The 24423-nt window shown below is 69.9% G+C and overlaps 1 protein-coding gene across 1 annotated transcript in view; it reads left to right on the top strand.

Annotated features, from left to right (window-relative positions):
• The window catches only part of LOC309685002 (filamin-A-like), a gene marked incomplete at its 3' end in the record, with an annotated part of 29838 nt that extends 5419 nt beyond the window's left edge, over window positions 1-24419 (top strand). The window contains 46 exon segments of the mRNA XM_082500823.1: window positions 708-956; window positions 2144-2241; window positions 2346-2493; window positions 2933-3051; window positions 3331-3408; window positions 3676-3838; window positions 4007-4207; window positions 5221-5358; window positions 5618-5741; window positions 5950-6086; window positions 6616-6809; window positions 6898-7011; window positions 7404-7547; window positions 7639-7762; window positions 7969-8129; window positions 8213-8303; window positions 8391-8560; window positions 8784-8901; window positions 9338-9600; window positions 9875-10472; window positions 10555-10728; window positions 10816-10978; window positions 11435-11595; window positions 11699-11869; window positions 12273-12396; window positions 12470-12626; window positions 12720-12909; window positions 13160-13183; window positions 13901-14148; window positions 14544-14646; window positions 15102-15242; window positions 15425-15553; window positions 15649-15822; window positions 15998-16159; window positions 16735-16938; window positions 17026-17178; window positions 17588-17710; window positions 18119-18385; window positions 19045-19182; window positions 19271-19386; window positions 21775-21907; window positions 23030-23101; window positions 23104-23205; window positions 24291-24322; window positions 24325-24381; window positions 24383-24419. Coding sequence (XP_082356949.1) covers window positions 708-956; window positions 2144-2241; window positions 2346-2493; window positions 2933-3051; window positions 3331-3408; window positions 3676-3838; window positions 4007-4207; window positions 5221-5358; window positions 5618-5741; window positions 5950-6086; window positions 6616-6809; window positions 6898-7011; window positions 7404-7547; window positions 7639-7762; window positions 7969-8129; window positions 8213-8303; window positions 8391-8560; window positions 8784-8901; window positions 9338-9600; window positions 9875-10472; window positions 10555-10728; window positions 10816-10978; window positions 11435-11595; window positions 11699-11869; window positions 12273-12396; window positions 12470-12626; window positions 12720-12909; window positions 13160-13183; window positions 13901-14148; window positions 14544-14646; window positions 15102-15242; window positions 15425-15553; window positions 15649-15822; window positions 15998-16159; window positions 16735-16938; window positions 17026-17178; window positions 17588-17710; window positions 18119-18385; window positions 19045-19182; window positions 19271-19386; window positions 21775-21907; window positions 23030-23101; window positions 23104-23205; window positions 24291-24322; window positions 24325-24381; window positions 24383-24419 — 6987 coding nt within the window.
• Window positions 24420-24423: the final 4 nt, after the last annotated feature.

The following is a 24423-nucleotide window of genomic DNA, read 5'->3' as shown; positions in this document are numbered from 1 at the left end:
GACCCCCGTTACGCCCCCCAAATCCCTAACGGGGGCCCGGCCATCGGGGCCCCCCCCGTGGCCCCCCCCAAATCCCTAATGGGGGCTCAGACATTGGGGCACCCCCGGGGCCCCCCCTAACCCCTAACGGGGACCCCCGTGACACCCCCCAAACACCTAGCGGGGACGGAGGCATCGGGGCACCCCCGTGACCCCCCCAAACCCCTAACGGGGACCCGGGTGTCCCCTTGGGGACTCTTGTTGTGTCCCGTCCCCCCCCCCCCGTGGGGACACAGCTGTCCCGGCTCCCTCCATCCCGCCCGCGGCTGCCATGTCCCCACATGTCCCGCGTGTCCCCCCCGGCGTGGACGTACGGCGCCCTGTCCCCACCACCGTGGTGGCACCGTGTCCCTCTACCCTCGCCACAGTGTCCCCACCCCCTGGGGTGTCTGATCCCTTGTCCCCCCTATGGCGTGTGTGTCCCCTGTCCCCCTGCGGTGTCTCTGTCTCCCGGAGGGTCCGACCCCCGTCCCCCCATGGGGGGTCTGGTCCCCTGTCCCCCCGTGGTGTCCCCATCCCCTGGGGAGCCTCATCCCCTGTCCCCCTATGGCGTTCCTGTCCCCCGTCTCCCTGGGGGGGTCTGAACCCCTGTGCCCTCGAGGCGTCCCTGTCCCCCCGTGGTGTTCCCGGGCCCCGTGGGGGTCTGACCCCCCGTCTCCCCCCTGCAGACAGCAAGGCCATCGTGGACGGGAACCTGAAGCTGATCCTGGGGCTGATCTGGACGCTGATCCTGCACTACTCCATCTCCATGCCCATGTGGGACGAGGAGGACGAGGAGGAGGCCAAGCGGCAGACGCCCAAGCAGCGCCTGCTGGGCTGGATCCAGAACCGCCTGCCCCAGCTCCCCATCACCAACTTCAGCAAGGACTGGCAGAGCGGCCGGGCCCTGGGCGCCCTCGTCGACAGCTGCGCGCCCGGTGAGGGGACGGGGGACGCGGGGAGGCGGGGGGTGGCCCTGGGGGCTGTGGGGACACGGGGGGTGGCTCTGGAGGGTGTGAGAAGGCAGAAAGGTGGCCCTGGGGGTGTGTGGGGAGACAGGAGGGGGTTCTGGGGGTTGTGGGGAGACAGGAGGGGGTTCTGGGGGTTGTGGGGACACGGGGGTGGCCCTGGGGGTACGTGGGGAGACAGGAGGTGGCCCTGGGGGTGTGTGGGGACACGGGGAGTGGCTCTGGAGGGTGTGAGAAGGCAGAAAGGTGGCCCTGGGGGTGTGTGGGGAGACAGGAGGGGGTTCTGGGGGTGTGTGGGGAGACAGGAGGGGGTTCTGGGGGTATGTGGGGACACGGGGGTGGCCCTGGGGGTGTGTGGGGAGACAGGAGGGGGTTCTGGGGGTTGTGGGGACACGGGGGGTGGCCCTGGGGGTTGTGGGGAGACAGGAGGTGGCCCTGGGGGTGCGTGGGGAGACAGGAGGTGGCCCTGGGGGTGTGTGGGGAGACAGGAGGTGGCCCTGGGGGTGTGTGGGGAGACAGGAGGTGGCCCTGGGGGTACGTGGGGAGACAGGAGGTGGCCCTGGGGGTGTGTGGGGAGACAGGAGGGGGTTCTGGGGGTGTGTGGGGAGACAGGAGGGGGTTCTGGGGGTATGTGGGGACACGGGGGGTGGCCCTGGGGGTGTGTGGGGAGACAGGAGGTGGCCCTGGGGGTGTGTGGGGAGACAGGAGGGGGTTCTGGGGGTATGTGGGGAGACAGGAGGGGGTTCTGGGGGTATGTGGGGACACGGGGGTGGCCCTGGGGGTACGTGGGGAGACAGGAGGTGGCCCTGGGGGCGTGTGGTGACACAGGGAGTGGCCCTGGAGGGTGTGAGAAGGCAGAAAGGTGGCCCTGGGGGTGTGTGGGGAGACAGGAGGTGGCCCTGGGGGTGTGTGGGGACACGGAGAGGCGACTCTGGGGGTGCACGGGGACACAGCGGGGGTGTCTCTGGGGCTTTAGGGAGACGTGGGTGGTGGCCCTTGTGGCAGGTGGGGCCACAGAGGGTGGCCCCGGGGTGCACAGAGACAACATAGAGCGGTGTTAGCAGCACGTGGGGGCGGGGGGGTCGCAGGGGAGGGGACACGGGGCGGCTGTCCCCCCCTCCCCGCTGGTGACCGTGCGCTCTATCTGTCCCCCGCAGGGCTGTGCCCCGACTGGGACTCGTGGGACCCCAGCAAGCCCGTGGACAATGCCCGGGAGGCCATGCAGCAGGCCGACGAGTGGCTGGGCATCCCCCAGGTGGGCGGGGGGGGGGGCTCAAAGCCTCCCGGGGGGGCCCCCAGGCGTGCGGCAGCAGCCCGGTGACCCCCCTGTCCCCGTCCCGTGTGCGTGTCCCCCCCCAGGTGATCACCCCGGAGGAGATTGTGGACCCCAACGTGGACGAGCACTCGGTCATGACGTACCTGTCGCAGTTCCCCAAGGCCAAGCTCAAGCCGGGGGCCCCCCTGCGCCCCAAACTCAACCCCAAGAAGGCCCGAGCCTACGGCCCCGGTGAGGGGGGGGCCCTTCCCCGTGGGGCTGCGGGACCCCCATCCCCTCCCTGTCCCTTTTTGGGGGTCGCTCTGGTCTTTAGTGGCACTCTGGGGCTGGACCCACTTCCCTGCAGGTTCGGGGCCCCTCCCCGTGTCCTGTAGGGCCCTGGGAGCACCCCCTGTGCCCTATAGATCCGGGACCCCCCCCCTGTTCTTTACAGAGCTGGGGGGGGTCACACCCTTTAGGATGGGACTATCTATAGGTTTGGGGCGTTTCCCGTTGCCTGTAGAGCTGTTTCCCATTCCCTACGGATCCGCGGGGGACTCCCTTGTTCCCGGCAGGGGGGTGGGGCCGATCCCTGTTCCCCACAGGGCTGTGGGGCTGGGGCCTCTATGGGGCCGGGACCCCCGTGGGGTGGGCGCTGGGACCCCCGTGGGGCTGACGGTGGGTCCCGCAGGCATCGAGCCCACGGGGAACATGGTGAAGCAACGGGCCGAGTTCACGGTGGAGACGATCAGCGCGGGGCAGGGGGACGTGCTGGTGTACGTGGAGGACCCCGCCGGGCACCGCGAGGAGGTGGGCAGGGGGGCCGGGGGGGACATGGGGGGGCTGTGGGGTGATACGGGGGCTATGGGGGCTTGGGGGGGCCTGTGGGGGGACATGGGGGGCCTGTGGGGGGACACGGGGGGGCTATGGGTGACAGGGACATCGCAGTGTACACGGAGGACCACGTACCTGGAGGTTGGTTTGGGGCTGGGGGGGTCCGTGAGCCGGGAGGGGGCTCTGGGGGGGCTGCGGGGCTTTTGGGGCCCATCAGGGGGGTCTCACAGCTCGGTGACCCCCTCCCCTCCACAGGCTAAAGTGGTGGCCAACAACGACAAGAACCGGACGTTCTCCGTCTCCTACGTCCCCAAAGTCACCGGTGTGCACAAGGTGGGGCGGGGGGGACCCTTGTGGGGACCTGGGGGGGGGGGGCGGGAGGCATTTTGGGGTGGTCCTGAGGCGTTTTGGGGCCACTCTGGGGCTGGTTGGGGCTTTGCTGTGCTGCTTTTTTTTTTTTTTTTTTCCTCTTTTGAGGTCTGGAGAGAGAAGTTTGAGGTTTCGGGGTGGTTTTGGGGCCTCCGCTGAGGGTTTTTGGGGCTTCTGCTGAGGTTTTGACACATCCTCTCTATATTTGGGGTGTCCCCCCCCCCCCTGCAGGTGACGGTGCTCTTCGCGGGGCAGCACATCGCCAAGAGCCCCTTCGAGGTGCAGGTGGGGCGGGCGGCGGGCGATGCCGGCCGGGTGACGGCGCAGGGACCCGGCATCGAGCCCCTGGGCAACGTGGCCAACAAGAACACCTACTTCGAGATCTTCACTGCCGGTGCGCACCCGGGGGGGCTCGGGGGGGGCGCGGGGGGGGATTGGGGGGGGTGGCATGCCCCCACGGGGCAGGGTGAGCGGGAGGAGATGTGTTCCCCCTCGGGGTGGGGTTCTGGCGCCGTGGGGGGTGTGTCCCCCCCTCCCCGGGTGACGCGGTGGCCGCCGGCAGGCGCGGGGCCCGGCGAGGTGGAGGTCTCCATCGTGGACCCCAGCGGGCGGCGGGGGACGGTGGAGCCGACGCTGGAGTCCCGCGGGGACGGCACCTACCGCTGCACCTACCGCCCCACGGCCGAGGGGCCCCACGCCGTCCACGTGGCCTTCGGGGGAGCCCCCATCCCCAAGAGCCCCTTCAACGTCACCGTGGGGCAGGGTGAGCCCCGGGGGGCCGCCTGCCCCCCCTCCCCCCCTCCGCGGGGGTCTCTTGGCTCTCGGCCCCCCACCCCGGGCTGGGGGGTCTCTGTCCTTCCACGCCTCGGGGGTCTCTCTCCTGTCCCCCCAACTCGGGGGTCTCTGTCCTTCCCAGCTTGGGGACCTCTGTCCCCCCCACTCGGGGGTCTCTGTCCCATCCTCCCCCCCAACCCGGGGGTCTCTGTCCCCTCTGGACTTGGGGGTCTCTGTCCTGCCCCCCGCTCGGGGCTCTGCGTTCTCCTCCCCTCCGAGCTGGGGGGTCTCTGTCCTTCCCAGCTCAGGGGGTCTCTGTGCTTCTGCCCCCCAACTCGGGGGAAGTGTGTGGGGGGGTGTCTCTGTGCTTCTGCCCTCCCCGGGCCCTTGTGGGGGGGTCTCTGCCCCCCACGTGGGGGGCCCGGGGCTGTCGCTGCAGGGGGGTCTCGGCCCCCCGTGACTCCGCTCTGTCTCTCTCCGCCTGTCCTGCTCCTTCTGCCCGTCTGTCCGGGAAGCGCCGGCCGGGGTCCTCGCGGGTGACCCGCTGACGGTACGGGGGGGCGCGGGGGGGTCTGAGTCCCTCCTCCTCCTCCTCCTCCCCACCCCACCCCCACCCCCCAATCCCCGCGGCGCCCTTTGGGGTGCCCCCGGACACCCGGGTCCCTCCCGCCCCGCAGCACGTGGGTTTGGGGGTGCCCCCAGACGCCCGGGTCCTTTTCGGACCCTCTCCCCACGGCGTGTGCCCCGATGTGGGTTTGGGGCTCCCCCCCGCACGCCTGCGTCCCCCTCTCCCCCCAGCGTGCCCCCCACATCGTGTGGGGCACCGCCCCCCGTCCCTCTCCCCTTCCTTCCCCCACAGCCCCTGCCCTCAGGGTGGCTTTTGGGGTCCCCCTGGGGTGCTGGCATCCCCCCCCCTTCCCAGCACGTTCCCCGGGGGGGCGGGGGGGGGTGTTTTGGGGGTCCCAGCTGGCGGGACCCCCCCGCCTGACGCTCTCCCCACAGCCTGCAACCCCTCTGCGTGCCGCGCCGTGGGGCGGGGGCTGCAGCCCAAGGGGCTGCGGGTGAAGGAGACGGCGGATTTCAAGGTCTACACCAAGGGGGCCGGCAGCGGGGAGCTCAAAGTCACCGTCAAGGGCCCCAGTGAGTCCGGGGGGGCTCCCCTCTTTTTTTTGGGGGGGGGTGGGGGTGTCCTGGGGGGGTTGGGGGTGCCCTGGGGGCATTTGGGGCAGCCTGAGGGGGTGGGGGGCACCCAGCCGCAGCCCTTGCCCCCTACTCGATGGGATGCTGGGGACATTAGATGGGGGGTGGGTGCTGTAGGATTTGGGGGGGGGGGCCCTGGGCATCTGGGGGGGGGAATCCGGGGTTTTTTGGGGGCGCCCCCCTGACGCGTGTCCCACAGAGGGCACGGAGGCGGTGAAGCAGAAGGACCTGGGGGACGGCGTCTTTGGCTTCGAGTACTTCCCCACCGCGCCGGGGACCTACACGGTGACGGTGACCTGGGGGGGGCAGCACATCCCCCGCAGGTGAGCGCTGGGGGGCACTGGGAGGGACTGGGGGGCGCTGGGAGGAGGGGGACAGCATGGTCCGTCCCCCCCCCAGCCTGGGAGCCGGCCGCCATCGCAGGCTGCCATCCTCGGTGCCGGGGCCGGGGTGGTTTTGGGGTGCGGGTCATTCTGGGGGGCCGTGCCCCACCCTGACCCCCCCGTTTGCCTCCGTCCCCCCCTCCTCCAGCCCCTTCGAGGTGAAGGTGTCCCCCGAGAGCGGCAGCCAGAAGGTTCGGGCCTGGGGGCCCGGCCTGGAGGGGGGTGTGGTGGGCAAGTCGGCCGACTTCGTGGTGGAGGCCATCGGCGACGACGTCGGCACCCTGGGTGAGGGCGGGGGGCTGGGGGGGGCCGGGGGGGGAACCGGCAGGGGCTGCTGGGGAGCGTTTCTGGGGGGTTTGGGTCTTCCCGGGCATCCTTCTGGGGGCTTTGGGATGCCTTGTGTGGCTCCGGGAGGCTTCTGGGGGGGATTTGGGGTCTCGGGGGGGGTATGGGGGGATCCTGGGCTTTTGGGGTGTCCTGAGGGGCTTTGGGCTCTGTCAGAGGCCCCTTTGGGGTTATATTGGGAGGGGGTGGGATCTCCCGGGCACTGCTGGGGGTTTTGTGGTGTTTTGGGGTCTCTGAGGGGTGTCAGAGGGTTCTCTGGGGATTTTTGAGGGGTCTCAGGGGCTCCTCTGAGGATTTGGGGGTGCTTTGGGGTCTCTGTCTCCCCTGGCCGGGGCCTGTGCGTCCCGGCCACATCGGGGCGCTGGTGGCGGCCGCGGGGCTCTGCCCCCCCGGGGACGGTTGCTCTCTGGGGACCCCCGGGGGGGGTTCGGGCTGCCCCTGACACCCCCCCCCCCCCCAACCCCCCCAGGTTTCTCGGTGGAGGGCCCCTCGCAGGCCAAGATCGAGTGCGACGACCGCGGGGACGGCTCCTGCGACGTGCGGTACTGGCCCCAGGAGCCGGGGGCCTACGCCGTCCACGTCCTCTGCGACAACGAGGACATCCGCCGCAGCCCCTTCATGGCCGACATCCGCCCCGCGCCCCGAGACTCCTTCCCCGAGAAGGTTTGGGGACCCCCCGGACCCCCCTACGCCCCCCGGGACGCTCGGAGGACCCCCCCGTAACCCCTCTGCTCCCCCCTTTCCTCCTCAGGTCAAAGCCCACGGGCCGGGGCTGGAGAAGACGGGGGTGGCCGTCAACAAGCCCGCCGAGTTCACGGTGGACGCCAAAAACGGGGGGAAGGGACCCCTCAAAGTGCAGATGCAGGTGAGGGGGGCCGGGGGGGCGCTTTGGGGGGGCAGCCCGGGAGGGGTGGGGCAGGTTTGGGGGGCACCATCCTGGTTGGGCAGATTTGGGGGGGGGGGGGGGGGTTACGTGGTTTTAGAAGGATTTGGGAGCCCAGGCACAGGGGAGGTGGTACAAGGGGTCTGTGGGGGGGCCGTGGGGGGATTTGGGGGTGCAGCCCCGGTGAGGACGTGATAGGAAGCGGTTTTGGGGGAAATCGGGAGGATTTGGGAGCCCCAGTGTAGAGGCTGAGTGGTGTTGGGGGGCAGCTGAGGGGCTGTGGGGTGGACCTGTGGAGGAGGGGGTGTGGGTGGATTTGGGGGGGCTCAGGGTGGGTTTTGGGGGTGCTGACCCCCCCCCGTCTCCCCCCCCAGGATGCAGAGGGGAACCCTGTGGACGTCTCCGTTAAGGACAACGGCAACGGCACCTACAGCTGCTCCTACGTCCCCAAGAAGCCCCTCAAGCACACGGCCATGGTGTCCTGGGGCGGCGTGAACATCCCCCAGAGCCCCTTCCGGGTGAGGGGGGGGTCCCCAAAACCTGGGGGGGGGGGGTCCTGGCTGCCTGGGGAGGTGGCAGGCCTGACCCCCAAACCCCCCCGATCCGCAGGTGGGCGTGGGGGCCGGCAGCCACCCCCACAAGGTGAAGGTCTACGGCCCCGGCGTGGCCAAGACGGGGCTCAAGGCCCACGAGCCCACCTACTTCACCGTGGACTGCACCGAGGCCGGGCAGGGTGAGCCCGGGGGGGCTTTGGGGGGTCGGGGGGGGGGGAATTGGGGGTCTGGGGGAGGTCCGGGAGTGTTTAGGGGGGCTTTGGGGGGTGCAGGGAGGGCTGGGGCAGGCAGGAGGCTGCCTGTGGGGTTTGGGGGTGGCAGAGTGTCACTGGGGGAGAATTTTGGGGTGCTGATCCCCCCCGGGACCCCCTCTTCCCCCCCCCAGGGGACGTGAGCATCGGGATCAAGTGCGCCCCGGGGGTGGTGGGCCCGGCCGAGGCCGACATCGACTTCGACATCATCCGCAACGACAACGACACCTTCACCGTGCGCTACACCCCCCGCGGCCCCGGCGCCTACACCATCATGGTGCTCTTCGCCGACCAGGTGGGTCTGGGGGGGTCGGGGGGGGGGGGCACAACAAGGGCTCTGGGGGTGCGGGGGCTGATTTCGGGGTCCCTCCCCCGCAGGCCACCCCCACCAGCCCCATCCGGATCAAGGTGGACCCCTCGCACGACGCCAGCAAGGTGAAGGCGGAGGGACCCGGCCTCAGCCGCTCCGGTGAGTCGGGGAGTCCCCAGGGGGGCGTGGGGGGCTCCGGCGGGGATTTGGGGACCCCCCTTGACCCCCCCCGTCTCTCCCTGTCAGGTGTGGAGCTGGGGAAGCCCACCCACTTCACGGTGAACGCCAAAGCGGGGGGCCGGGCCCCCCTGGACGTGCAGGTGACGGGGCCCGGCAAGGGCGAAGCCGTGCGGGACCTGGAGGTGATCGACAACCACGACGGCACCCACACCGTCAAGTACACCCCCCTGCAGCAGGTAACGGGGGGGGCACCCCTAAATCCCCCCAAAATACACCCCCTGCAGCAGCAGGTAACGGGGGGCACCCCTAAATCCCCGCACCCCGTCACCGAAACGCCCCCTCACGTCACAATGTGGCACCCCGACCTCCCCCCATGCACCATGGGGGGGCCGTTCCCCCCCCCCCGGCTCTGGTGTGGGGCACCCCCACAGCCACCCTCCCTTCTCCCCCCCCCCCCAGGGTAATTTGGGGGTGTCGGTGACCTATGGGGGCGACCACATCCCCAAGAGCCCCTTCACCGTGGGGGTGGCCCCCAGCCTCGACCTGGGCAAGATCAAGATCTCCGGCCTGGACGACAGTATGTTGGGGGGGGCCACGGGGGGGGTGGGCACTCGGACCCCCTTTTAGAGGGGTTTTGGGGTCTGGGGGGCAATTGGGGGGCTGCGTGGGGAGTGGGGACTGGGAGGGCTTTTGGGGTGGGGGAGCCAGGGGTGGTTTGGGGATCCCCTTTTTAAGGGAGGGGGGGTTCCTATGGGGCTGGGGGTGATTTGGGGGGGCACAGGTGGGGACATGGGGGCACTTGGGGGGTCCTGCTTGGGGGGGGGGGGGCGTGTTTGGGGGGTCTCCCTCCCCAGAGAGGGTTTGGGGTGGGGGGCTTTGGGGGGCTCCCTCCCCAGAGAGGGTTTGGCGGGTGTTCTGGGGCTGGGGGCTTTTTGTCAGGGGGGAATCCCCCGTTTTGGGGTGCAGCTCCCCGAGCTGCCTGTGACTGTGGTGTGCGTGTGTCCCCGCGGCAGAGCTGGAGGTGGGGAAGGACCAGGAGTTCACGGTGAAGTCGAAGGGCGCCGGGGGCCAGGGCAAAGTGGGGGCGAAGATCACGTCCCCCTCCCGCAAGGCGGTGCCCTGCACGGTGGAGCCGGGGCTGAGCCCCGACAACAGCCTGGTGCGCTTCATCCCCCGCGAGGAGGGGCCCTACCAGGTGGAGGTCACCTACGACGGCGTCCCCGTCCCCGGCAGCCCCTTCCCCGTCGAGGCCGTGCCCCCCACCGACCCCTCCAAGGTGGGTCTGGGCCCCCCTGCGGCACGGGGGGGGGGGGCTCTAGGGGTGACTGGGGTCCCCAGTAAGGGGGTGTCCCTGCTTAGGGGGTCCGTAGTGAGGGGGCGTCCCCAGGGATGAGCGTGTCCCCGGTTATGGGGGGCCCCGTAAGAGCGTGTCCCCAGTAAGAGCAGATCCCCGGTGCCACGGGGGAGGAGGGTGTCCCCGCCGTCCGGGGGGCTCCCCGGCAAGGCGTCGTCCCCCCCCCGACGTGACGCGGTGGCCGCTCTCCCCACAGGTTCGCGCCTTCGGGCCGGGGCTGCAGGGGGGGATGGCGGGGGTGCCGGCCCCCTTCACCATCGACACCAAGGGCGCCGGCACGGGGGGCCTGGGGCTGACGGTGGAGGGTCCCTGCGAGGCCAAAATCGAGTGCCTGGACAACGGCGACGGCACCTGCTCCGTCTCCTACCTGCCCACCGAACCCGGCGACTACAACATCAACATCCTCTTCGCCGGCGCCCACGTGCCCGGCTCCCCCTTCCGCGCCCCCGTCCGCGCCCCCTTCGACGCCTCCAAGGTGACGTGCTCGGGGCCGGGGCTGGAGGGTGCCACGGCCGGGCAGCCCGGCCACTTCCGCGTGGACTGCAGCCGCGCCGGCACGGCCGAGCTCACCATCGGCATCACCTCGGAAGCGGGCGCCCGCGCCGAGGTGCGGGTGGAGGATAACGGCGACGGCACCTACACCATCGCCTACACCCCGCTCAGCCCCGGCGTCTACACCATCACCGTGGAGTACGGCGGGCAGCCCGTCCCCCACTTCCCCAGCAAGGTCCGCGTGGAGCCCGCCGTCGACACCGCCGGCGTCAAGGTCTACGGCCCCGGCGTGGAGGGCAAGGGTGAGCGCGGCGCCGCGGCAATGGGGGTGGCAATGTGGTGGGGGCGCAGCTGCCTGACGCCCCCCACCCCGCCGTCCCCCAGGCGTGTTCAGGGAGGCGGTGACAGAGTTTGACGTGGACGCCCGGGCGCTGAGCAAAGCCGGGGGCCCCCACGTGAAGACGCGGGTGTCCAACCCCTCGGGGAACGTCACCGAGACCTTCGTGGAGGACCGGGGCGACGGCACCTACCACGTGGAGTACACTCCCTACGAGGAGGGTGAGTCGCGGGGGAGTGCGTGGGGAGGTGGGGGGCAGCGCCCGTGGCCTCGGGGTGACGTCCCCGCTGTCCTGTCCCCCCCCCAAGGCGTGCACACGGTGGAGGTGAGCTACGCCGGCAGCCCGGTGCCGCACAGCCCCTTCCGCGTCCCCGTCACCGAGGGCTGCGACCCGGCGCGCGTCCGCGTCCACGGCCCCGGCATCCAGAGCGGCACCACCAACCAGCCCAACAAGTTCACCGTGGAGACCCGGTGAGACCCCCCCCCCCGAACCCCCGGACCACCTTCTGGGGCCCCCGGCGCTTGTCACGGGCACCCCTGTACCCCAGATCCCCCCTCGGTGCTGAACCCTCCCTCCCCGATCACCCACACCCTCCTGTACCCCAAATCTTCCTCCCAGCACCCCTGAAATCCATCGTGAGTGCCCCAAGTCTGCTCGTAGGCGCCTTTCCCAGCCCAAATCCTCCCCCTGGTGTCCCCCAAGTCATCCCCGTACCCCAAATCCTCCCCCGGCGTCCCCCAAGTCATCCCTGTACCCCAAATCTCTTCATACCCCGAGTGTCTCTCTCCCTACTCGCCCCTAAAACATCCCTGTACCCCAAACACTCCTCCCAGCGCCCCTGAGCGCCCCCAGGTACCACCAAGCCCCCCCTGGGGGGTGGGGGGGAGTTGGGGCCCCCCCTGACCCCCGTGCTCCCCCCACCCCAGGGGCGCCGGCACGGGGGGCCTGGGCCTGGCGGTGGAGGGTCCCTCGGAGGCCAAGATGTCCTGCACCGACAACAAGGACGGGAGCTGCTCGGTGGAGTACATCCCCTACGAGCCGGGCACCTACAGCCTCAACGTCACCTACGGCGGCCACCAGGTCCCCGGTGAGCGCTTGGGGGGGTCCCGGGGGGGGCACCGGTGCGAGGGAGGTGGCTGCGTCGCCCCCCACCCCGACTCGCTGACGTGTCCCCCCCTGCCCCGTACCAGGGAGTCCCTTCAAGGTGCCGGTGACGGACGTGGTGGACTCGTCCAAGGTGAAGTGCGCGGGGCCGGGGCTGACGCCGGGCGTCGTGCGAGCCAACGTGCCCCAGACCTTCACCGTCGACACCAGCAAGGCCGGCGTCGCCCCCCTGGACGTTAAGGTTCAGGGCCCCAAAGGTCAGTGGGGGGCACAGGGGCTGTTTCGGGGCTGGGGGGGGCGTTTGGGGTACCCCTGATCCAAGGGAGACGGATTAGCTGGTTTATAGGGTGCCCCACGGGTGCTGTGGTGTCTCAGGGTGGTGGTGGGCTCTTGGGGTGCCCCGTGGGGCCTCAAGGCACCCCTGGGGGCTCTTGGGGTGCCTGGTGGAATGCAACAAGAGGTCTTGGGGTGCCCCGCGGGCTCTTGGGGCGTCCCGCGGGATGTCACGGGCAGTCTTGGGACACTTCATGGGATGTTGCAGGGTCTCAGGGTGCCATAGTGGGTCTTTGGGTGCCCCGTGGAGCACCGCAGGGATGCTCTGGGGGGTGTCGGGGCGCACCAGAGGTCTGGGGGTGCCCTGACACCCCCCCCCACCCCCAGGCGTGGTGGAGCCCGTGGATGTGGCGGACAACGGTGACGGGACGCAGCGGGTGAGCTACGTCCCCTCCCGCGAGGGGCCCTACAGCATCTCGGTGCGCTACGGCGACGAGGAGGTGCCCCGCAGGTGAGGCGGGGGGCACAGGGGGGCCCGGGGGAGTTTCGGGAGGGGCCGTTCTCACACCCCCCCTCTCCCACAGCCCTTTCAAGGTGAAGGCGCTGCCCACGCACGACGCCAGCAAGGTGAAGGCGAGCGGCCCCGGGCTGAACACGACGGGGGTCCCGGCCAGCCTCCCCGTGGAGTTCACCATCGACGCCAAGGACGCCGGCGAGGGGCTGCTGGCCGTCCAGATCACGGTGGGCACGGGCCGGGGGGCACGGGGGCGGGCAGGGCTCCGGCAACGGGGCGGGGGGCGGCCAGCTCAGCCATGTCCCCCCCCCTCCCCGCAGGACCCCGAGGGCAAACCCAAGAAGGCGACGATCCGGGACAACCAGGACGGCACCTACACCGTGTCCTACGTCCCCGACATGACGGGGCGCTACACCATCCTCATCAAATACGGGGGGGACGAGATCCCCTACTCCCCCTACCGCATCCGCGCCGTGCCCGCCGGCGACGCCAGCAAGTGCACCGTCACCGGTAAGCGCCGCCGTGGGGCGGGGGGGGACGGGGACGGAGGCCGCGGGGTGGGGGACACGACGGGGGACACCCACCACCCCGCTTCCAGCCGAGTCACCGCGGGCGGGGGACAGGGCGAGGGGGAGGGCGGAGGGGAGGCGCGGGGGGGTCTCACCACGTGTGTCTCACTGGATTTCTTGCTTCTCTGCCCACCCCACGTCCCCCCCTCCACGCCCCCGTCCCCCCCACCCCTCTCTCGCCCACGCTGTAGTCTCCATCGGAGGTCACGGCTTAGGTAAGCTCACGGCATGGCTCGCTTGGCGTCGGGGCGCATGCGTGACCCCCTCCCCGCACCCCAGAACTACCCCCGCCCCCCTGTGGCGTTAAGGGCCTCATTTTGGGGCACCCCCCTTATCCTTGAATTATGGGGGGGGGGTCCCGACCTCGTTTAGTCACGAGGGGACACCCCAGGTGTCACTGAACAATCGGGGTTCTCTCTTAATTGGGGGGGTCCAGACCTTGTTCAACATGGGTCCCCTCAGTCTGATAACGGGGACCACCTTTGGTCCTGCCCTAATTACGGGGCATCCCCCAAACCTCGTTAGGGGGCCCCTTGTGCCCGTAGTTTGAATTCTGAGCATTTTGGGGGTGTCTGTGGCTCGGCCCCATTGTCGTTGAGGACCCCCCACTGCAGGGGGCTCCCCTGCCCCCCCACGAGGCGGTGGGCTGGGGCTCCCGGGGGCGTTTGGGGGTGCCTGGCTGCCCCCACGGGGCCCCCCCCGTGAGGTCACCGCCAGGGTGTGGGGTGGGGGAGGTCCCTGCCTCGTTAACGCCTGATGACCCCCCCTCCCCGTGGCACGGCACGAGCTTCCCCGGGCTCGGCTCAGCCCCGGATTTGGGGGGTGGACAGCACCGGAGAAGCACGGCAGGGTGCGTGTTCCTCCCGTGGGGCTTTTTTTGGGGTGTGCCGCCCCCTCCCCGGGGCAGGCGGTCACCCCCCCGTCCCCGGCAGGAGCGGGCATCGGCCCCACCATCCAGATCGGGGAGGAGACGGTGATCACGGTGGACGCCAAGGCGGCGGGCAAGGGCAAGGTGACCTGCACCGTCTGCACGCCCGACGGCTCCGAGGTGGACGTGGACGTGGTGGAGAACGCCGACGGCACCTTCGACATCTTCTACACCGCCCCCCAGCCCGGCAAGTACGTCATCTGCGTGCGCTTCGGCGGCGAGCACATCCCCAACAGCCCCTTCCAGGTCATGGTGAGTGTGCCGGGGAAGGGGGGGGGCAGCGTGCAAGGAGCGTGCGAGGCGGGGAGCGTGCAGGCAGCGTGCAAGGGGGTCAACATGCAGGAGCGCGCAAGCAGGACAGCGCAGGCAGCGTGCAAGGAGCGTGCGAGGCGGGGAGCGTGCAGGCAGCGTGCAAGGGGGTCAACATGCAGGAGCGCGCAAGCAGCGTGCGAGGAGCGTGCGAGGCAGGCAGCGCGCGGGGCGTGCGGCAGGCGGGCATGGTGCCAAGCAGGCAGCGTGCGAGGAGCGTGCGAGGCAGGCCGGGCGCGAGCCGGGCGTGATAAGCAGGGCGGTGGTGGCGGCGGCGGCAGGCAGCGCGCCCGCCGCGGTGGGGCCGTCCTCACCCGCTAACGAGCTCGTTTGCGCAGGCGACCGACCGCCCGCTGCTGGGGGTGAACGGGCTGGACATGGCCGGGCTGCGCCCCTTCGACCTCGTCATCCCCTTCACCATCAAGAAGGGAGAGATCACGGGTGAGGGGGGACATGGGCACCCCAAAACGCCCCCCCCCCCTCCCCCCCAAGGGGGTCCCTGACAGCACCAGCGGGTGGTCCCCAAAACAGCTGAGCTCCCCCGGGGGGGTCCCCAAAGTCCTCAGGGTGGGGTGACCCAAACAACCCGTGTCCCCAGGGGGTCCCCGAGACCTGTGGGGTCCTCAGACCTCCCTTGGGTCCTTCTGGGGGGGTCTGCAGAGCCTCTTTGGGGGGTCCCTAAAGCCCCCCCAGTGTCCCCCCAAGGTCCCCAGGTCCTCCCAGGAGTCCCCAGGTTCCCTCAGGGGGTCCCCAAGACAACTAAGGTGCTCCCGGGGGGTCCCCAAGAGAGCCATTGTCCCCCCAGGGGCCCACGGGTTCCCCCGGGGGTCCCCAGGTCCCCTCCCCGGACCACCCAGCACCCCCTGACCCCCCCATTTCCCCCACCCCCACCCCAGGGGAGGTGCGGATGCCCTCGGGGAAGGTGGCCAAACCCGACATCACGGACAACAAGGACGGGACGGTGACGGTGCGGTTCGCCCCCACCGAGGCCGGACTGCACGAGATGGACATCCGCTACGAGAACATGCACATCCCAGGTGGGGGGGCAACGCGGGGGGCGCTTTGGGGGGGGCCTCATTGGAGCGTCGCAGCCCTGGGGGTGCCGTGACGCCATCCCACGTGCCGCCGTGCGTCTGTGCAGCCGTGAGGATCCTCCCGTGGTGGTGGGGGTGGTCTCAGCGCCCCCCTGACACCCCCTTGTGCCCCCCCCCCCCCCCAGGCAGCCCCCTGCAGTTCTACGTGGACTACGTCAACAGCGGCCACGTCACCGCCTACGGCCCCGGCCTCATCCACGGCACCGTCAACAAGCCGGCCACCTTCACCGTCAACACCAAGGACGCCGGCGAGGGTGAGCCCACAGGGGGGTCCGCCGGGCACCTGCGTCCTCCCTGGTGGGCACGGGACCCCCCTGAACCCCTCGTGTCCCTGTCCCCCCCCCCCCAGGAGGGCTGTCGCTGGCCGTGGAGGGTCCCTCCAAGGCGGAGATCAGCTGCACCGACAACCAGGACGGGACGTGCAGCGTCTCCTACCTCCCGGTGCTGCCCGGGGACTACAGCATCGTGGTGAAGTACAACGACAAACACATCCCGGGGAGCCCCTTCACCGCCCGCATCACCGGTACGGGGGGCTCTGCGTGCGGGGGGGCTTCGGGTCGTCCTGGGGGTGGATCTCGAACCCCCCCAGGCGACTTGGGGTGGTTCTGGGGGTCCCCCAGCGAGAGCCTGGGGCACCCCCCGGCTATTTTTGGGGTGCCATCTTAACCCCCCTCCCGTCCCCGTCTCCGTCCCCGCAGGTGACGACAGCCTGCGCCTGTCCCACCTGAAGGTGGGCGCCTCGGCCGACATCCCCCTGGACATCGGGGAGACGGACCTGAGCCAGCTGACGGCCACCGTCACCGCCCCCTCGGGCCGCAAGGAGCCCTGCCAGCTCAAGCGCCTCCGCAACGGCCACATCGGTGAGGGGGGACGCGCCTGGGGACATGTCTGGGGACACAGGGACGCCGTCCCCGGCACCTCGCTGTCGGGGTGTGAGGAGCCCGGCCAGCTCCAACGCCTCTGCAGTGTCTCCCGGTGTCCCCTTGTCCCCATATCCCCCGTGTCCCCTCTGTGTCCTCATGTCCCCACCCTGCCGTGCCTCTGTCCCCAGACCCTGGCCACGATGTCCCTGCCCTTGTGTCCCTTTGTCCTGACACCCCTGCCCTGTGTCCCCATGTCCGTATCTCCTCCGTGTCCCCCTGCCCTGTCCCTTCTCTGTCCCCATGCTGCGATGGCCGTGTCCCCTCTGTCCCCATACCCCGGCCATGATGTCCCTGCCCTGATCTGTGTCCCCGTCTCCTGACATCCCTGCAGGGACATCCCCCACGTCCCCCTGTCCCCGTGCCTTCTACATCCCCATACTGTGACCCCTGCCTGTCCCATGTCCCCAAATCACGGTGGCGGTGTCCCTGCGCCGCGTCCCCTCATCCCGGCACCGCTGTCCCCACGCCGTGACCCCCCTACCCCGCTGACACGCTCGTCCCCGTCCCCGCAGGCATCTCCTTCGTGCCGCAGGAGGTGGGGGAGCACCTGGTGCACATCTCGCGGGGGGGGCAGCCCCTGGCCCGCAGCCCCGTCTCCGTCACCATCAGCCAGGCGGAGCTGGGGGACGCCAGCCGGGTGCGCGTGGCGGGGCCCGGCCTGCGCGAGGGGCGCACCTTCGAGCCGGCGCACTTCACCATCGACACCCGCGACGCCGGTACGTCCCCGTCCCGGCAGAACTGGGGGGGGGGGGGGCGTCGTTGAGGGGGGGGGTTCCCCCCCCTGACGGCTCCCCCCTCCCCAGGCTACGGGGGGCTGAGCCTCTCCATCGAGGGGCCCAGCAAGGTGGACATCACCACCGAGGAGCTGGAGGACGGGACCTGCCGCGTCTCCTACTGCCCCACCGAACCCGGGAACTACATCATCTCCGTCAAATTCGGCGACCAGCACGTCCCCGGTGGGTGCCGGGGCGGGAACTGGGGGGGAATCGGGGTTAACTGGGGGGAGCTGGGGGCACTGGGGCAAGTCGCTTACTGGGAGACCATGCTGGGAGAGAACTTGGGTTACTGGGGGGGTCGAGGGGTGCTGGGAGAGCGTATTGGGGGAAGTAAGGGCACGGGGGGAGAACTGGAGGAGCTAAAGCGGGTTACTGGGAGCACTGGGAGGGTGTACTGGAGTAATTCGGGTTATTGGGAGCACGGTGGGGGGGTGCGAAGGGCGATTAGGAGTACTGGGAGGGGGTATAGGGGGGAGCTGGGGGTACTGGGAGGGGTTTGGGGTGCGGTGGGACCAGGAGAGGATCGGGGGTGTCCCTGGGCCCGAGGGGGGGCCGATGTGACACCTCCCCCCCCCCCCCCCTCCTGCAGGGAGCCCCTTCTCGGTGAAGGTGACGGGCGAGGGGCGGGTGAAGGAGAGCATCACGCGCCGGCGCCGCGCTCCCCCCGAGGCCAGCGTGGGCACCGCCTGCGACCTCAGCCTCAAGATGCCGGGTGAGCGGGGACGGGGGGGGCTGAGTGTCCCGGGGGGGTCCCGCAGAGCCCCGTGGGGCCCTGAGTGTCCCTGGGGGGGGTCAGAGAGATCTGTGGGGGCCCTGAGGATCCCAGAAGGGTCCCAGAGAGCCTCTGAGGGGCCCTCAGTGTCCCTGGGGGTTCAGGAAGCTGCTGGGGCAGTTGGGGGGGGGGGAAAGGGGCCTGGGGGGGCTATGAGAGGGTCGGTGGGCCCCTCAGGCCCCCCCGGGACACCCCAAGGACCCTGTGGAGGTTCCCACAGGCACACGGGGGTTGCGGGGCCCGGCTGGGGGCACGGGGTCTACGGGGTGCCCGGGGGGGGGCCCTAGACACCCCTGGGGGGGCCCAAAGACCCCCCGTGACGCCCCCCCCCCCCCCCGTTGCCGGCAGAGCTGAGCGCCCACGAGGTGACGGCGGTGGTGACGGGCCCCTCGGGGCAGGCGGTGGCGGCACAAGTGCTGGAGGGCGACGGCGGCGCCTACAGCATCCGCTTCGTCCCCGCCGAGACCGGCGTCCACTCGGTCAGCGTGAAGGACCGGGGGCAGCACGTCCCCGGCAGCCCCTTCCAGTTCACCGTGGGGCCCATGGGCGAGGGCGGCGCGCACAAGGTCCGCGCCGGGGGGCCCGGCCTGGAGCGGGCCGAGGCCGGCGTGCCAGGTGAGCGGGGGCACCCCCAAACCTGCCCCACGCCCCCCTCGGGGCTGCCCTATTCCTGCGGGGCCGCCCCGGCGTTGTTACGGCCCCAAAATCCACTTGCGGTGCCCCGAAACCCCCTTGGGGGTCCCCAAATCCCCCTTGGGGGTCCCAAAACCCACTTGGAGTGCCCCCAAACCCCTTGGGGTGCCCCTAAGCATATGCCCACCCCTGCTGGGGCACCCCGACCTGCTCCGGGCACCCCAAAATTCACCCAGGGCCCCCCAGGCCCAGGCAGGGACCTGGAACCTGCCGGGGGGGACTCCTCAAATCCGTCTGCGCCTCCACAAAATCTATGGGGGGGTCCCCAAATCTATCTAGGGCTCCCTAAAACCCATGGGGGGCTCCCCAAATCCATCTGAGGCTCCCCGAAAGCCATGGGGGGTCCTGCAACTCAATCTAGGGCTCCTGAAAATCTAGGGGGGGGCTCCCAAATCCTACCTGGGGCTCCCCAAACCCGCCTTGGGCTCCCCAAAACCCGCTGGGGGTCCCCTGAATCCATCCCGGGCTCCTGAACCGGCCCCGGTTCTCCCAGCTGGGGCGGGATGGGACAGGATGGGGACGGGGATGGGGGGGGGTCAGGCCTTTGGGGGGGCCCTGACACCCCATCGCGCCCCCCCCAGCCGAATTCAGCATCTGGACGCGGGAGGCGGGGGCCGGGGGCCTCTCCATCGCCGTCGAGGGGCCCAGCAAAGCCGAAATCGCCTTCGAGGACCGCAAGGATGGATCCTGCGGCGTCTCCTACGTGGTCCAGGAGCCCGGTACGGGGCCGGGGGGGTTGGGGGGGCTTTGGGGGCAGCAGGGACCCCCCTCACCACCTCTGTGTCCCCGTCCCTGTCCCCCCCCCAGGCGACTACGAGGTGTCGGTGAAGTTCAACGAGGAGCACATCCCCGAGAGCCCCTTCGTGGTGACGGCCACGGCCCCCTGCGACGCCGCGCGCCGCCTGACTGTTTCTAGCCTTCAGGTGAGGCACCGGGAGAAACCCCCCCTGCCCCGGCCGGGGCGGGCACGCCGGGCACAGCGCGGGGGCAGCGTAGGGCCGGGGGGCGGCGGGGGGTCCCAGGGGGGCTTCAGTGGGGGTCTGGGGGATCTGCAGGGTCAGCGGAGCCCCAGGGGGGCTTCAGTGGGGTTTTGGGGGGTCTGTAGGGTCAGTGGAGCTCCAGGGGGGCTTCAGTGGGGGTCTGGGGGGGCTGCAGGGTCAGCGGAGCCCCAGGGGGGCTTCAGTGGGGTTTTGGGGGGTCTGCAGGGTCAGCATAGAATGGGGGAACTTCAGTGGGGGTCTATAGGGTCAGTGGAGCCCCGGGGGGGCTTCAGTGGGGGTCTGGTGGGTCTGCAGGGTCAGCATAGACTGGGGGGGGCTTCAGTGGGGGTCTATAGGGTCAGCGGAGCCCCAAGGGGGCTTCAGTGGGGTTTTGGGGGGTCTGCAGGGTCAGCGGAGCCCCGGGGGGGCTTCAGTGGGGGTCTGGTGGGTCTGCAGGGTCAGCATAGACTGGGGGGGGCTTCAGTGGGGGTCTATAGGGTCAGCAGAGCCCCAGGGGGGCTTCAGTGGGGTTTTGGGGGGTCTGTAGGGTCAGCGGAGCCCCAGGGGGGCTTCAGTGGGGGTCTGGGGGGTCTGCAGGGTCAGCATAGACTGAGGGGGGCTTCAGTGGGGGTCTATAGGGTCAGCAGAGCCCCAGGGGGGCTTCAGTGGGGTTTTGGGGGGTCTGCAGGGTCAGCGGAGCCCCAGGGGGAGCTTCAGTGGGGTTTTTAGGGGGTCTGTAGGGTCATTGGAGCCCCAGGGGAGGCTTCAGTGGGGGTCTGTAGGGTCAGTGGAGCCCCAGGGGGGCTTCAGTGGGGTTTTGGGGGGTCTGTAGGGTCAGCGGAGCTCCAGGGGGGGCTTCAGTGGGGTTTTGGGGGGTCTATAGGGTCAGCGGAGCCCCGGGGGGGCTTCAGTGGGGGTCTGGTGGGTCTGCAGGGTCAGCATAGACTGGGGGGGGCTTCAGTGGGGTTTTGGGGGGTCTATAGGGTCAGCGGAGCCCCAGGGGGGGCTTCAGTGGGGGTCTGTAGGGTCAGCGGAGCCCCAGGGGGGCTTCAGTGGGGTTTTGGGGGGTCTGTAGGGTCAGCAGAGCTCTGGTGGGGTTCAAGGGGTTTTGGGGTGTTTAGGGGGGGTCACAGCTTTTGGGGGGCTTTAGTAGGGTTTTGGGGGTGTGCAGTGGGGCGGTCTCTCTTTAAGAGAGCTTCGGCGGGTTTGGGGGGGCTCAGTAGCTCAGGGGTTTGGGGTCCCGCGCTGGCCCAGGCAGCCCGTGCCCCCCCAGCCGTGGCGGTTCCCGGGGGTCTTCTCTCGTGTCTCTTTTAAAGGCTATTAACAGCCCCCCCCCCCCCAGCTCGGGGGGGGCGACCCCGGGGCCCGGAGGGGCCTTAGCGGGAGAGAACGGCCCCCCCAAGACCCCCCCCAGCACCCCCAAACCCCGGGGACGCCCGGGGCCCCCCGTTCTCTCCCGTTAAGCTCTCCGGCCCCACAAGGTAAGTGGGGCACTGGGGGGCGGGGGCTCCCCTGACCCCCCCCAAATCCCTCCCTGCCCCAGGGAGCCCCCCCCCTCCTCATTTGGGGCTGGGGTCTCCCCGGGGTCCTTCGGGGGAGGGGTTTCCCCATCCCCGGGTGCGGATCTTGGGGTGCAGATCCCTCCCGGGGGGGGGTTGGGGTGCAGGGTCCCCCCCAGGGTTACTTGGTGTCTCTGGTTTGGGGGGGGGGTAGGGGGTAAATCCCCCCCTCGGGTTATTTGGGGTGAAGGTTTGGGGGTGTTATCCCCCTTTGAGTTTTTTTGGGGGGGTCTTATCTCCCCCTGTTTTTTTGGGGGGGAGGGTGAGGATTTGGGGGGGTTATCTCCCCCATTTTGGGGAGGGGGATATGGGGGTGTAATCCCCCCTGGGTTTTGGGGGGGGTCTTATTCCCCCCCCGTTTTTTAGGGGGTCCTTAATCCCCCGGGTTTTTGTGGGGAGGGGGTGGTGGTGAGGATTTAGGGGTGTTAATCCCCTGTGGGGTTTTTTTTGGGGGGTGAGGGTTTGGGGGGCTCTTATCCCCTTATTTTTTGTGGGTGTTTCACCCCACTTTTTTTTTTGGGGGGGGGGGGAGTGAGTGAGGACTGGGGGGGGGGGCTTTATCCTCCCCTTTTTTTTTTTTTTTTTTTTTTTTGGGGTGGGGGGCGGGAGAGCTTTTGGGTGCGTTGATCATCCCCGGCTGCCGACTGGGGGATACCCTCCCCCCCTCCTCCCCGGCGCTTACGGATCCCCCCTGCCTTTGGGGATCCCCCCCCCCTACCCCCCGGGTCTGGGGGGGTCTCCCCCCCCCCGCTGACGGTGTGTGCCCCCCCAGGAGTCGGGGCTGAAGGTGCACCAGCCGGCCTCCTTCGCCGTCAGCCTCAACGGGGCCAAGGGGGTGCTGGACGCCAAAGTGCACAGCCCCTCGGGGGCCCTGGAGGAGTGCCACATCACCGAGGTCACCGAAGGTGAGGGCGCCCCCCCCGCACCCCCCCCCTGCGCCCCAAAACACACCACTCGCCCCACATCCACACCGGGGGGGGGCACAGCACCGGGGCTGCCTCCTGCCGCCCACCCCAAGCTCGCTGCGTAGGGGGGGGGGGGGGGAAGGGGGGGCGCAGCCCCTGTGGGTGTTAGGGGTGTCGTCCCCCCCCTCCCCTTTGGAAGAGGATTTTGGGGGTTCCCACCTCCTCTGGGGGAGGATTTTGGGGTCTCCCCTCTCCTCTGGGGGGCAAATTTGGGGTTCTTTCCTCTGGGGGGCGATTTTGGGGTTCTCTCCTCTTCTGGAGGAGGATTTTGGGCGTCCCCTCCTCCTCTGGGGGGGCAATGTTGGGTTCCCTCCCGTTTTGGGAGAGGATTTTGGGGTCCCCCCCCTGTTTTGGGAGAGGATTGTGGGGTCCCCCCACTTTGGGGGAGGATTTTGGGGTCTCCCTGTCCTCTGGGGGGCGATTTTTGGGTTCTCTCCTCTTCTGGAGGAGGATTTTAGGCGTCCCCTCCTCCTCTGGGGGGGGATTTTGGGGTCCCCCTCCACTTTGGGAGACAATTTTGTGGTCCCCCCATTCTGGAGGAGGATTTGGGGTCCTCCATCTGCTGGGGGGAGATTTGCCCCCCCCCCCCCCCCCCCCCTTGGGAGAGGATTTTGGGGTCCCCCCCCTTTGCGGGGCTCCCTCCGAACCCCCCCTTGGCTCAATCTGGGGGTTCGGGGGGGGGGGGGGGCACAGGGCCCCCCCTTAGCCCCAGCAAAGGGTGTTTTGGGGGGGGGGTGACCCCACTGACCCCTTTTGGGGGGGCGCTCCCCCCATATGTGGGGGCATTGGTTGGGGGGGTTGGGGTGCCCCGTGGGGGCTGTGTCTCACCAGGTAGGTCTGGGGGGGGTATGGGGTTTGGGGGGCACTGTGGGGTTGGGGGGGGCTGTGGGGATTTTGGGGGCCCCCGCGGGGTGCACGGGGGGGTTTGGGGTCTCCATGGCGTCCTCAGGAGCCCCTTTGGGGCCGGTGGTCCCTGGGGGTCCCCGAGCGCCCCTGGGGGGGGGTGTTTCGGGGGGCTCCGCGTGTCCCCCCCCCTGACACCCCCCTCCGTGTCCCCCCCAGACAAGTACGCGGTGCGGTTCATCCCGCGGGAGAACGGGGTCTACTCCATCGACGTGAAGTTCGAGGGGTCCCACATCCGGGGAGCCCCTTCAAGGTGCGGGTGGGGGAGCCGGGGCAGGCGGGGGACCCCGGCCTCGTCTCCGCCTACGGGCCCGGCCTCGAGGGGGGCACCACAGGTACGGGGGCACCGGGGGGTGGGGGGCTCCGACAGGGGCTCGGGGGGGGGGGCTCGGTGGGATCTTCAGAGACCCTGTGAAGTTGGGGGGCTTCTGTGGGGTCTTGGGAGCCCCCATGGAGCTGAGGGGGCCTTTACGGGGTCTTAAGGGACATTGGGGGGTCTCTCTATGGGGTCTTCATAGGGGTTCTGAGGGGGTTGGGGGGGTCATTGGGGACCCCATGGGCGTAGGGGCCTCTACGGGGTCTTAGAGGATCCAATGGAGTTGAGGCCCTCTGTGGGTCTTCATGGGGATTGGGGGCATCACTGGGGACCCCGTGGGCGTGGGGGGGCCTCTACGGGGTCTTCATAGGGGATTGGGGGGGTCATTGGAGACCTTGTGACGTTGGGGGGCCTCTATGGGGTCTTCATGGGGGATTGGGGGGTCATTGGAGACCTTGTGATGTTGGGGGCCTCTATGGGGTCTTCATGGGGGATTGGGGGGGTCATTGGAGACCTTGTGACATTGGGGGGCCTCTATGGGGTCTTCATGGGGGATTGAGGCATCACTGGGGCCCCCATGGCCGTGGGGGGTCTCTATGGGGTCTTAGGGGACCCAGTGGCATTGGGGGGGCCTCTGTGGGGTCTTAGGAGCCCCCATGGGGCTGAGGGGGCCTTTATGGGGTCTTAAGGGACCCTGTGAAGTTGGGGGGCCTCTGTGGGGTCTTCATGGGGGATTGGGGGCATCACTGGGGGGCCTCTACGGGGTTTTAGGGGACCCAATGGAGTTGGGGGCCCTCTGTGGGGTCTTCATGGGGGATTGGGGGGCATCACTGGGGCCCCCATGGGCGTGGGGGGCCTCTATGGGGTCTTAGGGGACCCAATGGAGCTGAGGGGGCCTCTATGGGGTCTTAAGGACCCTGTGACATCGGGGGCCCTCTGTGGGGTCTTCATGGGGGTTCTGAGGGGGTTGGGGGGTTCTTGGGGGGCCTCTGTGGGGTCGTAGGAGACCCTGTGACGTTGGAGGTCTTCCACGGGGTCCTGTGGGACCGCCCCCCCCCCGGTGTGGTTGCGGGAGCCGACCCCCCCTCCCCGCGGCCCCCGCAGGGTCTCCGGCGGAGTTTCGTGGTGAAACACGTCCAAGGCGGGTCCCGGCGCGCTGGCGGTGACCATCGACGGCCCCTCCAAGGTGACCATGGGAGTGCCGGGAGTGCCCCGAGGGCTACCGCGTCACCTACAC

This window comes from Vanellus vanellus (genome assembly GCF_965231255.1).
Source record: "Vanellus vanellus genome assembly, contig: HAP1_SCAFFOLD_1737, whole genome shotgun sequence".
NCBI classification, from domain to species: domain Eukaryota; kingdom Metazoa; phylum Chordata; class Aves; order Charadriiformes; family Charadriidae; genus Vanellus; species Vanellus vanellus.
This window is presented reverse-complemented; position numbering and strand designations above follow the sequence as displayed.